At 43.3% G+C, this 17,494-nt stretch overlaps 1 protein-coding gene across 13 annotated transcripts in view; it reads right to left on the bottom strand.

The window, feature by feature from the left end:
* The window catches only part of CD109 (CD109 molecule), a 195,019-nt gene that overhangs the window by 136,277 nt on the left and 41,248 nt on the right, over positions 1–17,494 (bottom strand). For 6 of the 13 annotated variants that reach the window (XM_070496473.1, XM_070496471.1, XM_070496470.1 and 3 more), the window contains one exon: positions 7,620–7,792. The exons of 4 other annotated variants lie outside the window; for them this stretch is intronic. Coding sequence is in view for 2 of the 9 variants with exons in the window: in XM_044757363.2 (XP_044613298.2) it covers positions 7,620–7,792; positions 8,950–9,023 (247 nt within the window). In the remaining 7 variants the exon portion in view is untranslated. Of the gene's footprint in view, positions 1–7,619; positions 7,793–8,949; positions 9,216–17,494 lie in introns of those variants that run through there. 3 more of the 13 variants (XM_044757363.2, XM_070496469.1, XM_070496478.1) reach the window with 3 other exon arrangements.

The following is a 17,494-nucleotide window of genomic DNA, read 5'->3' as shown; positions in this document are numbered from 1 at the left end:
AAAGACCCACAGACCTGCCCGCTACCTCCCTGCTCGACTCCATCCACCAGATCCTGACCAATTCCACCCTCGTCCCTGTAAGGGAAGAAAGTCAAGTCACGGCATTTTCCTAAGGGAAGTGAAAAACAGAAGAGACAGGGCAAGACCAGGCACCACTATAGTTTCTTTCTCCTCAAGTTTTGTCACTGCGCCTTTGGCATGATGGTCATCTTAGCCCAGACCAAGAGACGATGAGTTATAATTCCACTTCTTACTCACACTGGCAACCACGGCAAACAATAAAATAACTCTATCCCAGTCCTCAAGCTTCAAGTGAGGCATGCTACCGCCATAAACAGCCCCTTTGTCTTCTCTGTTCTCCTGTGCTTCCTCTCCTGATACCAACACAGGTATCAATCCTTACACTCCGATATCCCACAATCCAGCAGTGACCCAGGTTAGGGCACCACCAGGGAACAGCTCCAATTCTGTGCTTCTCTCTCCAGTGGGCCGCTACATTTAACGTTTATGCCCACTTCTTATAAAGAGATGACTGTATCTATACAAATTAGAGGCAGGGAGATAACTATGGCAAAGTTTTCCTAAAACCATATTTCAACTTCATTCTTCAAGTTTATACCTCAAAATATTTCTCTCCTTACTCATTCTCTTCTATTTCTTTCTTACATCAAAGGAAAAGTACAACTTTTTTTTTATGGATAATCCACTCTCCTGTGCTCCTGATCCTGCTCCCACCCCTTCTTACCCATGAATTATCCACCCCTCCCCTTTGCATCAACGACTTTTACCTCTCTACTGTGCCTTTTAAGAGACCATCTACTTCTCTTTTTTCAACTGTCAAACTTCAGCAAAGAATGATCTACACTTTCTGATATATTTTCTCACCACCCATTATTACTTAAAACTTGGCTTTTGTTCCCAACACTTAAAAACCATTCACTTGAGGATCACCAATGCCCTCTTCTCTGTCTTCATATTCTCTGCTTTGACCTTCTGGGACACTTGGTGCTATTAAAACTTTCCTGCCTGTAACTCTGTCTTCCCTTGGCTTCTGAGACATCTCACAGTCTTCAGTCCACCCTGTCTCTGGATGCTCATGGTCCACCCATTTCATTCATTGATGTTCCTCCTCTCAAGCTTCTAATCATCAGTCCTATCCCTTCCATAAGCTCTGCCTCTCTTGTGCATCTCATGCATTCCCAGCAAGACTTCAAATATTGTCTGCCCCCATGAAAACGATGCCTTACACTCTCCCCCTGGCTACAATTTCAAAACTATCTGCTGGACATCTCCATCTGGACGTCCCCCAAACTTATATCTAAAACAGAAAACAACATTTTTTCAGAAAATACACACACAAACCTCTCGCTCTGTCTCGGGACTGCCACTCCCAGCCACGGTCACTTTCCCCCGGCACCCCCTGCCCTCCTCCAGGAGGGGAAATGACTGTTCCTACTGAATGCCAAACATGTCAGAGGAGGTGGAACACTTACAAATGGACATCTGTATAGCTCCTGATGTTAAAGGCAACAGTACCAGACACAGGGTCACGCACAAGAAGCACTATTTACAAACCACATTGAACTTTTTATACAAACAAGAAATAACAACTCTCCAGCCTTCTGCACTTTTAATATTATATTTTATCCTCTGGAACCTCTGATGCCCTCTACTGCCAGCCTTCCTCCTATTCTCCACCCCCCCACACACACACTTATTCACATTTCACATACAGCAAATAATCAATAAATAATAAACTAACGAGCGGAAACCGCCAGTTTCAGGATTTTTACAATAATAAAGCATCAAACAGTAACCCAGCCCAAATTCTCACAGGATCTGATTTCTATTCCCACCAAACCCTCGGTGAGCCACTGGAGAGTGACTCATTCTGTGTTAGAAGGTGAGCAGCACTTTCAAACTTGGAGTTTAAAGAATCAGTACGTTCACTTTCAACTTCATTCAATCGCTGATTCATAATCAAACCCAAGACACGTTTCTCCACTGCTTAAAATTAACACCAGGGTCACGGTGGGGGGCTGCCCGTAAGGCAGACAGGGAAGTCCGGGAGGAGCCTTCTCCAGCGGCCATGAGTCATCGCAGACTTGCAAAGGCATGCCTCTCACTCTCAGGCTTTCCAGTACTTAGTCAAGAACAATCGTGAGATACTAAAGGGCGCTTGTTCTCATTTTAGTGTGGCTAAGACCACTTAAAATAAAGTTAGATTCCTAGATCTTACCCATATCTTGAGGGGGTGCCCATGAATCTGCATTTTTAATAAGTACACTCCCACTTTGAGAAACACAGCAACAGAATTTAGTTTTCAAAAGATCCATGAGGCTCCTAGCGCCACCCCCACCCCTGATGCAGAACCATTAGGCCATAAAGAACAACTCCACCTTGAGCTGAAATAGGAAACTTGCACAAATATGCAGGTAAGCATTTTTAAACTCCTTAGTTAGCCTTATTTTCTTCCATATCAGAAAAATCAACATGTACAAATATATCCTAGGTCTTACACACAGTTCTCCATATGTTAGGAAAGTTTTCTAGAGTATAATGAAAATAGCATTGAACTCCAAATTTGGGGACCTGCAATCTAATTCAACCTCTGCCACCAATAAGCAATTTCACCTTGGGCAAGTCGCCAAACAGCACACCTCAGTCTCCGCAGCCATCAGTTGGGTGAAGGTTTGGCTTATCTCTGCGGTCCCATCAGCTCCAGAATTCTATGAAGCCCAAAGTAAATTAGGAGGAGAGCTAGCATTGCATCTTGGGATTCTTTAGATCCAGATTAGATTTCATTAGATCCATGACTAAACTACCACAAGTAAACGTGAAAATGATTTTGAGGAAGAGGACTGGTACCACACTGCATCGATATCCAAAAGCAAAGCAAACAAAAAATATTTTCATGCTTTTCCAAGCAGTAGAAAGCCTTCAACTTCAGAAGCAACACAACCAACTTCAAATTCAGGCTTTACCATTCACTGTGTTAACTCAGAAAAATTAACCATTCTGTCTTCGCCCCAGTTTCCTCACCTCTAAAATGAAGACGACAGCGCCTTCCTCATAGGTTACTGCAGTTACATGTTGTCCATAAAGCCCCTGGCACTCTAAGGACTCAATATTTAATACATTAAATTCTTTCCCATTCCCTCCCAGTGAGGCGCCTTTTATAGAGTTCCCAGTTCAGGATCATCCCAGTAGGGCATTAATAATCATCTTTGACACAATGGTTTTTATTCTCTTCTAATAACAATAGCTACCATTTTCTTGAATAATTCTCATGTGTTAAGTGCTTTAAACATGTTACCTCATTTAATCCTCACAATGACCATGTAATTGCATAAGGCAGGAACCACTATTCTTTAGATGATAAAACTGAAGGCTGGTGGGATCATGACTGCTCACAACCCACAACCACTAAAGGAAGGGCATTCAGGTAGGCTGGCTACAGAGCCCAGGCACACGGTGATTACACTACAGCCCTTTCTCCTCAAGCGCCACCTACCTATTTATATATATCACACACAATGGCAAAGACACATGAATGGAGAGCCCACACCCTTTAAAAACAATTCTCATGTAACTACAAGTTCAGACCGAGTTGTACAGGCACAGCTGCCTGTGGAAACACGCCCACACACTACACTAATTAATCTACTCTCATAAACACTGTGGGACTGATTTTGATCTACGAGGCATGAAACGTATGTTCAGGAGCTTTGTTTCCACAGAAAGCCACCCAAACTGAACTGGATGATTTTTTTCTAAGTTTTTCAGCTATCTCAAATTTAAGGAATATTGATTTCCCACCCTTATGGGACCAAGATGAAAAATAAAATACTCATAGGCAATGTGAGAAAGAGAGAAAGACAAGCACCAAAAAGAATTTTTAATTCTTAAAAATAGAAAGTAAACACCCCAATGACTCTCCAAGATTGTAGGGCAAAAAGAAAAAGCAAGTTATTAAAGGATGTAGACACACTCACAGAGTATGTCTCACCCCAATACCTCAGTGGGAAGATGGAAACAGGCTTGGCACCATCAATAACTGAACGGTGCCTCCGGAAGGCAGGCGCTCACCAGACGCCCTGCACAGCACCTACGTTTGCAGATGACATTTTGTATTTAGGTTTTTTCCTTAAATCAGGTTTATGTGAAACCGGTGACAATGAACTCATTAATGGGGGGAAAGTGTGTATTCTTCATTATTTGAAGCAAATCTCACTCAAGAAAAACACTGAAAGCTTACAAATGAACATTTCAAACTTTAGAAAGAGAAAGGGAATAAAGCAGAAATGATGGTTTCAAGGACACCAGAAATGATTATTCCCACATGCCTTAACAGATGAGAAGAGAGTTCTCATTTATGACCTGTGAATTCAAATGTTCTTAACTGTTTTTTCTTCATTTGGTATGGAACTCCAGGGCCATATCATAGTAAACGAAGAGATAAAAACTAAAAACAAAAGAAATAAGGGGACAGGCTCACTCTCCACCCAACATATAGTCTGACTTGATTTCAAATGTCAGTAGTTGCTCCATCTTCTCTCCTCTGGGAATTACTACTTGCTGAACTTTTACCATGTTTTGTCAATTATGCTTACTTTACTAACTTTCATACAATGAAGATAAGATTATGAACTTAGTTCTATTCACTATAAAAAGGATAATGGTGATGCTGATGATAATGACGATGGCGATGATGGTGGTGGTGATGGTGGTGATCGTGGTGATGGTGGTGGTAGTGATGATGGTGGTGAGTGATAAGAACAAGTACACTTCAATGTCTGCATCTTAGCACTAAAGAGGCATTAATACACTTTTAAAGAACTCCACAAAGTTTAGTAGAAACACTTTTGCTAAAGGGCTATTGTTCACACACACCCAAAAAAGCCCATAATTCATTACCCAATAAATGTAGAATTAATATACTAAAAAATGAATAAACTAATTGTAATGTGATCAATGCTATTGGCTTCAAGGAAAAAATGTAAACAAAATTTTCCCCATTGTCTGTCAAATAAATGAACTCTTCCTTGAGGAAAAGCCATACTTTGCTGCCTTTATTAAAGTCTACTGTGCAATTCGAATCCTCTAGCTATTACTATTTCTGACAAAAATTAGGCTAGGAATGCATTCTGGTTATGGTGAAAAACTGCCCTGCCCCAAGGATTTCTAAGATGATCAAGACTGTTAGAAATAGCCACTCAGAAACAGTCGCCCTCCTTATCCACTTCTGCTAGAAGATAAATCTTTATTAAAACCAACCTTTTCTTGGAGGCTCTCATAAGAAAGTTATGAAATAATCAGACCTAAAATGTATGTATTTGTTTATGTGGCAAGGAAAAAAATAAGTTCTAGGAAGATCTAGACCTCTGATTTAGAAGTCCTCATTTATCTACATATTGTTGCAACTGGAGAAGTCAGATAAAGCAAAGGATGTGAAGATAAGGAGGGAGGAATGTCTTAATCCTTAAATCCTAACACTACAGGAAGCATCTGCTCTGAGAACAATGACTCACAGCCTCTGATGACAGAGTGACATTCTCCTTTGAAAGAGGGAGAGTGCTCCCTGCAATGGTATCTTCAATGAAACTCTATGTCAACAGAGTCAAAAACAGCCCCTAAAAAGAGATCCATTCTGCTCCCAGGATAGTGTTGTCTGACCCAGTCTTGAGTGCTTTAGCCTTCCGAGAGGCATATGACAGGCTCTCCTCCCAAAAGAAAAATCTAAAAATAAAGTTAAAAACCAAGTCACAATAACACACACCCCCAATGTTGTTACTATTTGTTTGCAGAAAAAAAGGCGACTGATAAAGGAGACTACAGAAGAGACAATGCAGGAGAAGTTCTAAAATAAGAGTATGCAAACATCTAAGCAAAGAGCAAATATTTACCAAAATGATCCATGTGATTGTGGACCTCTGCATTGCAGTAAAACTGTCACACTAATAGAGTCAAAATGATCATTCTTAATGAATAAATAATGAATGTGGAACTACCTGCAAGTATTGTCTGCTAGGACTCAGTATTTCAATATCTTCTTTAGCCATTATCATAAGACCAGGATTCACTCATTTTCAGAAATCATAGGTCAATAACGAAAGTTGAGGTCTGCCCCCATGTAGAAGGAAACGATGCTCCCTGCATCTTCTTCTTCAGTGTTATCACTACGACTCATGACATTAGCGGCTGCTGTTCACTGAGTGCCTGCTAGGTGCTAGATGCTGATTTCAACTTTATACCTGCCCTGGGAAGTAAGTTTCATTACCCCCATTTCACAAATGAGGAAACTGAGGCTCAGAGCAGTTAAGTAACCTGCCCAAGATCACACAACTAGCGCCAAGACTCAATCTCAGATCTTGAGCACCGACCCGCATTTCCTCTCCAGGGCACAAGGTCTCCCACTTTCCTGACATTGCTCCCATGAAAGACAAAGTGACCTGTCCCTCACACACATCCCTCCTTCCTGGCTCCTGCCCCAGCTCACCCGCCCAGTCAGGCAGCTTGCAGAGAAAGAACCATGGAAGTAGATAAACTGTGATTTTATCTCCTTTCATGACAACGTTCATTTCTCTATGCTGGCAGAGAACATTTATATAACGAACTACTGTGGAATCCCACTCACTATGGGCCCTTAAGTCATTTCTTGTTAAGATAACTCAACATTATAGGAATTTATGTCTCAATTTCTGGTCTCTAATTAAACATCTAAATGTGCTTCTAGTTAACAGTGTTCCTAATTGGGTGATAGGATTACAGGCGATTTTGGTTTATTTCCTTTACTTCCAGTGTTTATCAGACTGTAAGCACTGAGTATATGTTACTCTTTCGATTAGGAAAAAAATACAATGTGTTCATTTTAATGGAAAAAAAGTTTAAGCATTTAAGTATTTACCCCCCAAAGTTATTTTTCCCTTAGTATTGAAAAAGAACACATTCATTCACCCAATTTAATCCTGGGCCAGGTTAGAACCCAAACTTAAAACAAGAAACATGAGTTCTTTTACAAATGGCTCCTACTGCCAAATTACTTTTCTTCTTTTCCTGTTACTTTAAAAATTAAGAAATATTCCATAAAACTAGATTTTAACTATTGTGTAGCTCTTCTTTTCCTTCCTACAGTCCTATTTAGTAAAATCCTCTGCACCCAATAAATATAAAGAAATATGGTTATACACAGTTTATATAAATCATAGGTAAATATGGTCTTGTGTCAGACTGTTGACTGTGTCCATTTACTCTTGTGGGCACACACTGGCCTACACTTCCCAGCCTCCTTTGCAGCTAAAGGTGGCCATCAGAAGAGGAGCAGAAGCGCTGTGAGCCACATAAACCTCCCACAGGAGAAACTCCACGCTCCTCCCCTACAGACTCGGAAGCCACATGTTGTGATGACAGAGCCACAAAGTGGAAGGAACCTGGGTCTGTGAATCTCCACTTGCAAGAGCATCCAGAACACCATTTTGGACTTTACGTGACTAAGAATTAAAAGTGTATTATGTAAGCCACTGCAAACTTGAAGGTTCTCTGTTACCCTAACACATGGCTTTATTAACATATTCCAATTATTACCACAGAAGGGTAAGACTCTATGCTGTTTGTCTTACCTTTTTCAAAGAGTCCTTCTGCTTCCAGGACGGAGACGGTGAGGTTTGCTGCCTTCTTGACCAGCTCGGCCTTCACAGTAACCTGTGGGGGGCTGTGTTCCAGAAGCTCCACCCCAATAGTCACATTTCCTCCAGGCCTGATGATCCCTGGGGCTGTCACTAGAAACCTGGGCCTAAAGAATTCCCAAAAAGGGAAAAACAAAGTTTCTCATCCTTACATCTCCACTCTTTTGTGAACCTGAAATTTCAAGATAGTGAGACTGACTCCCTACACTGTGCCAATTGCAAGCGTTCCAATTAACATTGCCCCACTGCTCCATTTAGCAACTGCACTGAAATGCTACTGAAACAAAATTATTTCCATAAACAAATTTTAATGCAGTAATTCATGCACCGCTAGAGGAGAGCCTGTGTTGTTATGTCCATTTTATAAACCACACTCAGCATGCATAAGTTAGTGACAAGCACAAGCCTCTCAACTCTCCTTTACACAAGGCCTCATCCCATTCGGGTTTTTCTCTTGGTGTAAATACAGACATTCACACAAACGCTAGGATTTTGCCTGTTTCCTAGTCAAACCTTTATGCTTGGGCATCTGTACAAGAAAACATCATCTAACCAGTATCACTGATGGAAATATACCCGCTGAAATTAAACTATTAGTGGTGAAATTTCCAGATGTAGAGCATAAACATCGCTAAAACAGCACTTTCTCTGCCCAAGCCAGGAGTTAGGGCTCAACCTCAAAAACCTTCAGGAGTGGGCCACCTTCCATTTTGGGGTGTCTCCTTAGTCATCTTGCTACAGAGTCTGCCCTTGAATCCATACTTCAGTCACCTCAGCTACACTTAGCCAACGCCAAAGTCAAGATTCGTTGTTTAGAAGAAATGTATCATACGTCTTTGCGAGAAGGCACATTATATCGGAGCAAAAAGTGGAGGAAAATGCAGAGGCAACGTGGACTAAAGATAAAATGACTCTCTCCCGAAAGTAGTTACAGCCAAAGAGACGCTTAAAGAACGTCACAGACGGAGAAAGTTCCTGTCCCAGACGGAACCCGCCGAAGCGACCACGACCGCGCAGCCGCCCCGCACAGACCCCAGACGCAGACCTCCGGTGCAGCACCCCGCGCAGCCGCCCCGCACAGACCCCAGACGCAGACCTCCGGTGCAGCCCCCCGCACAGCCGCACCGCGCGGCCGCCCCGCGCAGACCCCCGGTGCAGCCCCCCGCGCAGCCGCCCCGCGCAGACCTCCGGTGCAGCCCCCCGCGCAGCAGCCCAGCGCAGACCCCCGGTGCAGGCCCCGCGCAGCCGCCCCGCCGAGCCTCACCCGGGGCCGGCGGCCAGCGCGGCGGTCCACACGCACACGAGCTGCGCGGCGCTCAGCGGCCGCGGGCCCCGCATCGCGGCGGCGGCCCGGGCGACCGTCTGCACGGGGGAAATGCGCGCGGGCTGGGCCCCGCCGCCTCCCGCGCCCCGCCGGTCTCCGCGCCGCTGGCTCTGCCTCCCCGCGCGTCCCGCGGCCGCCGCAGACCCGGGTCCGAGAGCCGGCGCGCAGGCCCGTCCGTGCGGGGCCCGGAGCGGCGTGGGAAGGGAGCGCAGGCCGCCGCCCTCGGCCGGTGAGTCAGCCGCGGGCAGGGCGCGGAGCGCGCGCGCCGGGCGGGGGCGTGTTTTCCAGCGGGCTGGCTAATGCGTGCGGATGGGACGGGAGAACAACTTTGTCCTTGAAACAAAAATTGAGGTCTTTTGTTTGGCTCTGCAGGAAAATGCTGTGGTTTCTCAGCTTAAAAAAAGAAGAAGGAAAAAAAAGAACTCTGGCCCACGCAAAAGTTAGGTGTTGCTGTTTGGAACTCTGAGGAACAGGGATCTCGGGAGGCGCTCTGTCCTTTTGGCCCTCTCTAAACACACTGCTACAGAAAGACCTCATTACAGCTGCACGGCTGGGAGCAATTCGCACGCGCGCAGTCAGGGCTGGGGCCGCTCTTCTGCCCCCAGGACGGTCAGTGGCCGCGGTGCCCAGCAGTTCCTGAGCCCCGGCTTCACCGTCCTGCCTTGGCCACAGCTCCTTCCCAGCTCTTTGGCACCGCCACCCTCTTCAGATGACTCAGGCTTCACCATGACTACACGTGAAAGCAGGAACTGTTGGAAAACAGGCACATTCAGTCCCTGACAACTTAAAGTTTCTAACTGAAGAGAAAAGTTTTAGATGGTGACTTTTTAATACAGGGCAAAATGCAAAAGAAAAAGACGTCAGCAAAGGGATGTGTCATGACAAAGCCATGTGCTAAACAAGGGGAAAGCAGCCGCTGGACAAACCGTGGGCTGTGCTTTCCCGCCTTTCCTGTCCCACCCTTGTCACCCTGCTGCGCCTTGCAGAGCTCCCTCGTGCGCCTGCCGCCTGCAGGCAGCCTGTCTTTAGCGGCTGACTTCCTGTGCAGGCAGGGCTTGGCACTGGGAGAAGCGTCTGAGACGGCCTTGGGCACAGATCCTCACACAGCCGTTATGCTGGCCTGGGCTCCTCACCTCTGTTGTTCGGCGAGGAGGTCCAGGGTCAAGGGCGGGCGAAGCGTCAGGTCTGCATCAGAGCTTCCCAAAGTCTAATGTGTAGGAGAATCACCCTGAGAGGCAGACGCTGACTCGGCAGGTCTGCGGGGCACGGAGAGTCTGCTTTACTTCGGCTTACAGCGGGCCACACGGGGTCTCCAGGTAGAGGCAATTTGGGGCACTTTGAGGAAGAATACGGAATGGGAACGTGGAGAAAATTCTTTTCAAGCTTTGCTTCATAGAGCTGGATCAATAAATTCAGGTTTATTGTAGAGGCAAGCAAATGTAAGAGGGACTCCAAATGTTGCGTTCCAGGAAGACCTTTGGAAAGGTTTACAACCTCCTAGTACTTCTATAAAGTTAAATCTGTGCAGATTTTAAATTGATGCACCTCCATGTTTATGCCTTCCTTCTCACAATACACACTTGTCCAAAAGCTTAAATTTGCAGAAATTTGTGACGGACCCCGTGACCCCGTGGTTAAGTTCACTTGCTCCACTGAAGTGGCCCAGGGTTTCACAGGTTCGGATCCTGGGGCGGACATGGCACCGCTCATCAGGCCACGCTGAGGCAGCGTCCCACATAGCACAACCAGAAGGACCCACAACTAGAATAGACAACTATGTTCCCCGGGGGCTTTGGGGAGAAGAAGGAAGAATTTAAAAATCTGAAAAAAAAATTTGCAGAAATTTAACCATGTGGATTTGCATAGAGATAAAGGTGTTACGTACCTGGCACAAAGTAGCTATTTGATGATAAATTTGTTAAAAGGATTAATGAGAAATGATCATCTCAGAGTTCGGGGTTTTTTAAATTAAGAAAAACTGAAAATAGCCTTAGATTAACAATAAGAGATTGAATTAAATAAATTATGGTTACCCATGCAACAGAACACTGTAATTAAAAATTATGTTCTTGAATTGGAGACTATTTAATTATCTAGAGATAAATATCCACAATATACTGCTGGAGGGGGAGTCTATTTTATAAAACATAATGTAAATGTGATTCCATTTTTATAAAAATACAGTGTGTTAATGTGTACATATACATTATAGATATATGCATTGAAGAAAGACTTAAGGATATTCACCAAAATGTTATCAGCATCCCGGTAATTACCTGTATCTGCAGAATTTTCTACAACGAATATATATATTATTTTTTCTTTAAGAAGAAAACATGGGGCCAGCTTGGTGGTGCAGTGGTTAAGTTCGGCACTGGGTTCGAGGGTTGGGCTCCTGGGTGTGGAGCTACGAACGGCTTATCAAGCCATGCTGCAGCAGACATCCTACATATAAAGTGGAGGAAGATGGGCATGGCTGTTAGCTCAGGGCCAGTCTTCCTCAGCAAAAAGAGAAGGATTGGCAGCAGATGTTAGCTCAGGGCTAGTCTTCCTCAAAAAAAAAGAAGAAAACAACTAAAATGGTATTGTTTTAGTAAGTAGTCTTTAAGGGAGCATCTTAGAAACTCTTTTGAATAATATTCATGAATTTCGATACCAAAAAAATTATCTGTGTTGCTCCCGTGAAGTCTGAATGGCCTTCGGCATAAGAACCCTCACTGTTCCCATGTCCCTCCCAACCTGTCAGTGAAGAGTAGTTCAGTGAGAAAAGCAGAACCACTGTGAGACAGATCCTCCACAATTGTGGGAGCTCCTGGAGCAGTCATTAGTGCCTCTGCATCTAGTGTTGAACCTAAAATTGCCCTAAGTCAGTTGGGGGAGCAAAGCTAAATATGGACAAGAACAAGGAAATACAAGGGAGAGCTGGAACCCATGTCCCTCTTAGCACCTCCAGCTTGGATGTCATGGGTAATCTGCAGGAGAAGCTGTTATCTTTCCCCAAGGGCCACATACCCACTTGGCCCAGAATTTGGAAAAGCTCAAGGAGGAAATCCTCCCACAACTGGAGGAGCCATGGGCCCCATTGCCGCCCTACACCTACAAAGTGAGCAAGCAGGTCAGTAACAATAGTGGCAAGCAGCGCACCTCCCTAGCACCCTGCACCAACCTTCACAGAGTAAAGAATAAGGCTTCTGCTTCACTGCTGGCTTCCAAATCCACACAAAATGTTTCCTGCAGCCAACAGCAACTCAGAACCACAGGGAGGGGAATTCGGAGACATTTAGCTCCATCTTAGGTAAGTTGGCACAGCACAAAGCCACAGAAGTCCATGCCTCATCAACTGGGCATCTGTGTAGACCCTTTTTAAACATATTTAACTTCAAAAAAAGGCAATAGAAAAATCATGGTTTCACCTAACATGATGTAACTATCCCTCGTGCAACCAAAAACAACATCACCCTCGCTCCACAACAGGGTACAAAGTCCCTGTGCCCTCTGTGGATGCTACACAGACCTCCTCCAGCTGAATCCCATTCTCCCTTTGATACCCTGTAACTTCAGTACTGAGGTGTAAAGTTAGTGACTATTAACACTGTTAGATGGTAGCAGAATGAGGAGAAGGCAAAATACTGGTTAATATATACACAAAGACATTAATAGCAAAACAAGAAGGAAATGCAAATAACTATTACCGTCCTTATTTCTGCTACTGGTCACATGGTTGTAAATGGTATTTATAACTACCTTCTTCCACTACCCATTCTCTGCCCCCAGGAAGCACCTAGGCTGGTCATGGTTCTTTGCATGGTGGGGTGACCCAAATCTTCATTCCTGAAGGGTCTGGGCCATTAGTAGTGCTCCCTGTATTGTATTGTTGTTTTCTGTTAGCTTTAATCATGAGACACGGGAGGACTAAGAGATGCCCCAGTATGTCTTCTGCATTCCAGAAATACTCCGTACTGCCTTTGTGGAGTGGCAACTCCTTGACAATCAGGATCATTCAATCACTCCAGCCAGTAGAGTAACCCCTTCTTTGGCTTTTGATTCACCGGCATGAGGGGCTCCAAGTGGCCAGGTGGCAATCTCAACTGCCAGTTCACCTGAACCATTGCTGTGTTCCTTAGTGGAACTATTCCTCTCTTGGAACTGAGACCTCTACCAGCAGAACCTGATGTTGCGGGACAGGAAACAAAGATTCAGTAGTGGATCACTTAGGGGTAATAGAGGAACCCCTCTTATTTCCACCCTTTTATTCTCAGACCAGTGAAGCTGGCTTTGAGAGAAACATCAGTTACTGCTTTAAATCATATACCACATCCTCGAATCTGTTGTTTGATCTTTACATCTTCAAATTCTGTAACATTTCAGAAATATTATGCATGAAATTACTGTCTACTTGCATGCATCATCTATCTGAGAACTATTTAGATAGAATCCTGCACAGAACACCAGAATATTCCCTGAGAATCATTTTTACCCAAGGGCAGGGGAGGAAATTCCTGCCACTGGAAGACAAGGAATGATATTGACATTGATGAGAAATAACAATAATGAGGCTTGTCCTTAACTTTCTTTATAAGAGTACAGAATTTAAAATTAGAATTCTATGTGCAACCAAACTATCAAACAAGAGTGAAGATAGAATAAAAACATTTTCAGAAATGGAATGGCTGAGAAACTTTGCCTTCCACAAACTCTTTTTAGGAAGTTATTTTAGAACTTATTTGGCAAACCAATTAAATAAACCAAGAAAAAGGAAGATATAAGATTTGGGGAAAAGTATATATAACCCCAGAGGACAAGGAAGAGAGCAGTTCTAACAGGAAGAATAATTCCAGCAATAAGGCCTCAAGGGGAAAAGGGATCTTAATAAAATGGATAAACATGATGGAAAACTAGGGGAGAAGATTTTGAGACTATGATAGTGTAAAATAGTGTGATGAAAGGGAAGAGAATTTAGAAACTCAAGGGAAAAGAAAAATCAATAAAAAAGGAAGTACAACTATAATTCATTAGTTGGCTCTGCAGTGAACAAGAGTTACATAATCAAGTTGATGTAAGCATGGTTTATTGATTTTTAACTTTTAGAATCAATCTAACTAAAGGGAAAGAATTAAGCTCTATCCTGCCTTTCCTACATGAACTGTATGACCGATAACCAAATAATACATATGGGGAAATAGCACCATATCACAACCCTTAATAACTTAATAGATCCAGACCAGTGCTGTCCAATAGAACTTTTTTTTAAAAGATTGGTCCTGACCCAACATCTGTTGCCAACTTCCTCTTTTTTTCTTCTCCCCAAAGCCCCCCAGTACATAGTTGTATATTCTAGTTGCAGGTCCCTCTAATTCCGCTGTGTGGGATGCCGCCTCAGCATGGCCTGATGAGCGGTGCTAGGTCCATGCCCAGGATCCGAACCAGCAAACCCCTGGACCACAGAAGCACAGCGCGCGGACTTAGCCACTCGGCCATGGGGCCGGCCCTCCAATAGAACTTTCTGTGATGATGGAAATGTTCTATACCTGCCCTAATATAGTAGCCATGAGCAACATGTGGCTATTGCACATTTGACATGTAGCTAGTGCAACTGAGAAACTGAATTTTTTATTTTATTTAATTTGAACTAATTTAAATTTAAGTAGCTACTACTAATAGATACTATACTAATAGTACCAATACTGATAGATATGGGATCACACAAACCTAAACAGTCATCATAAATGGCTGCTAGTATCATAAAAGGAGACATCCAGATAATGTATGTCTCCCGATAGAAGAATCCAGCATCACCTAAGAAGTAGTCTTCCCAAAACATTGAACCTGAATCTGATCAAGCCTCCAAATTCAACTACAAATGTGCAAGGAAATATAGGGAAAATATCACATGGATGTAAGTAAAATCCAGATTGTGGGATACTTTATCAAACAATTCAATTTCTTCAACATATAAAAGGCAAGGCAAAATAAAGAGAATTGACGGAAACTATAAAGACACTTAAAAGACAACAACTAATAGCAATTTATGAATATTATTTGGCTCCAGATCCAAAGAGAAAACTAAAAAAATAATTATTCCATATCTGAAACAGTTGAAATTGTGAATTCTGACTGGATATTTGATGAAATTAAAGAATTTTTTTATTTTTTATTTTTTTAAAGATTGGCACCTGAGCTAACAACTATTACCAATCTCCTTTTATTTTTTTTTCTTTTTCTCCCCAAATCACCCCAGTACCTAGTTTCATATTTTAGTTGTAGGTCCTTCTAGTTGTGGCATGTGGGACGCTGCCTCAGCGTGGCCTGACGTGCGGTGCCGTGTCCACACCCAGGATCTGAACCAGCGAAACCCTGGGCCCCTGAAGTGGACCACACAGACTTAACCACTCGGCCATGGGGGCGGCACCTAAAGGATTTTCATTAATTATTTAAGTTGGAGTTATATTTTTGAAAGGGTCTTTATCTTTTAGAAATACATACTGAAATATTTGTGGGTAAGATGTTCTGATGTCTGGGATTTATTTGAAAAATAATACGGGAACCAACTCAGACCCATTAGGATGGCTACTATAAGACACATACACAGAATAACAAGTGTTGGAGAGGGTGTGAAGAGGTTGGAACCCTGGTGCACTGCTGATGGGAATGTTAAGTGGGGCAGCCACTCTGGAAAACAGTATGCCAGTTCCTCAAAAAATTAAACATAGAATTACCATGTGATCCAGCAATTCCACTTCTAGGTATATACTCGAAAGAATTGAAAGCAGAAACTCAAACAGATATTTGTACACTCAAGTACATAAAAGCATTATCCACAGTAGCCAAAAGGTGCAAGCAACCCAAGTGCCCCTGGACAGATAAACAGACGTGGCATATCCATTCAAGAGGGTATCACTCAGCCTTAAAAAGGAAGGCTGTTCTGACACATGCTACAACATGTTTGAACCTTGAAGGCATTATGCTAAGTGAAATAATCAAGTCATAAAAGGACAAATATTGTATGATTCCATTTATATGAGGTACATACAGTAGTCAAATTCATAGATAGAAAGTGCTTCCTACTGCTGGTTGCCAAGGACTGGGGAGAGCGGGGAATGGAGAGTTAGGGCTTAATTGGGACAGAGTTTCAGTTTGGGTAGATTAAAAAGTTCTGGAGATGGATGGTGGTGATGGTTGCATAACAATGTGAATATACTTAATGCCACAGAACCATACGCTTAAACATGGTTAAAATGGTAAATTTTGTGTTATATATTTTAGTATAAATAATAATAATACAGGAGGGGACAAGCACATGGGGTAGAGCTGGAATTATATGGCTGTGAGTTGATGATTGTTGAAGCTGCTAATAGGTACATGGAGAGTCACTGTACTCTTCTCTCTACTTCTGTATATGTTTGAAATTTTCCATCATGAAAATTATTTTTTGTACCAAAACAAGTGTATACAAAGATACAAGAAAATTTAGTTCAAAAAAAACTAAAACAGATAAATGGCTAATAATACTTAGGAAAAAAATTTTATCACAGAGAAGATGAAAATTAAGACCCAAAATTTTGTCCCACATTACCACAGCCTAAGCGGATATCTAGTTAGGATCTCAGTGAAGCGATGGAGAGCCGATGTAGCAGCCCTCGGCTGCTCCAAGTGCCGCGGGGGCATCAGTGCAGCTCCTGGAGGCAGAAGACTCCTGAGCCAGTGCCCCACTTCAGGCCTTTCCCACCGGGGACCCTCCGCGTGGGCAAGCTGGCCAAGCTGCGTGGCAGGCCCACTAAGCTCTCCACCTCCACTCCCTCTCGCTGCCTGTGCAGAACATGAAAGCTGATTGCTCATCTCCCATCTGCCCCCACAAAATACAGCACACCCTTGAGGTCAATGCTTTCCACCAAAGCTAAGCCTTCCTAGCATAGAGGGCAAGTTCTCAACCCGTTCTTCAACATTTTTTCTTTTGAGTATGGCATGCCCTTCCACTGTCATATTTTGGTCATAAGTATCATCCAATCAAGCTTCAGGGGCTGTTGTAAGAGTATGTCTACCTCCATGTGCTAATATGTTTGCTTGTGGGACTTCTATCAAATCACAGGTTTTTGCAAAAAGGAATTGTATAAAGGAAAAACAATAAAAAACAATGTAAAATTACTGACATACATCTGTAACTAATATATTTAGAATATAAACCAAATAGTCAACGTACAAGAATAAAAATGACTTGAAATGGTAACAAACAAACTAGAAATGAATCATGAATCCACTCACATCCCTGGCTTTGTGGTCCCCAGTTTTACTCGCCTCGGTCACCTGCCTCCAGGTCTTAGACTCAATTCTGGTATCTCATCCATCCTGGCTTGGTTTGTTTGTGCCAGGCAGTCCTGAGCCTGTGTTCATTTCTGCACATTTAGCTCACTTTGGCTTCTGCTGCCCTCCCAGGGTCAGCTTGCCCCAGAGCCACAGGGTTGATGTTCTCAGCTCCTTGCTTTCATAG

The sequence above is a fragment of the Equus asinus genome, chromosome 24 (assembly GCF_041296235.1).
Source record: "Equus asinus isolate D_3611 breed Donkey chromosome 24, EquAss-T2T_v2, whole genome shotgun sequence".
NCBI lineage: Eukaryota > Metazoa > Chordata > Mammalia > Perissodactyla > Equidae > Equus > Equus asinus.
This window is presented reverse-complemented; position numbering and strand designations above follow the sequence as displayed.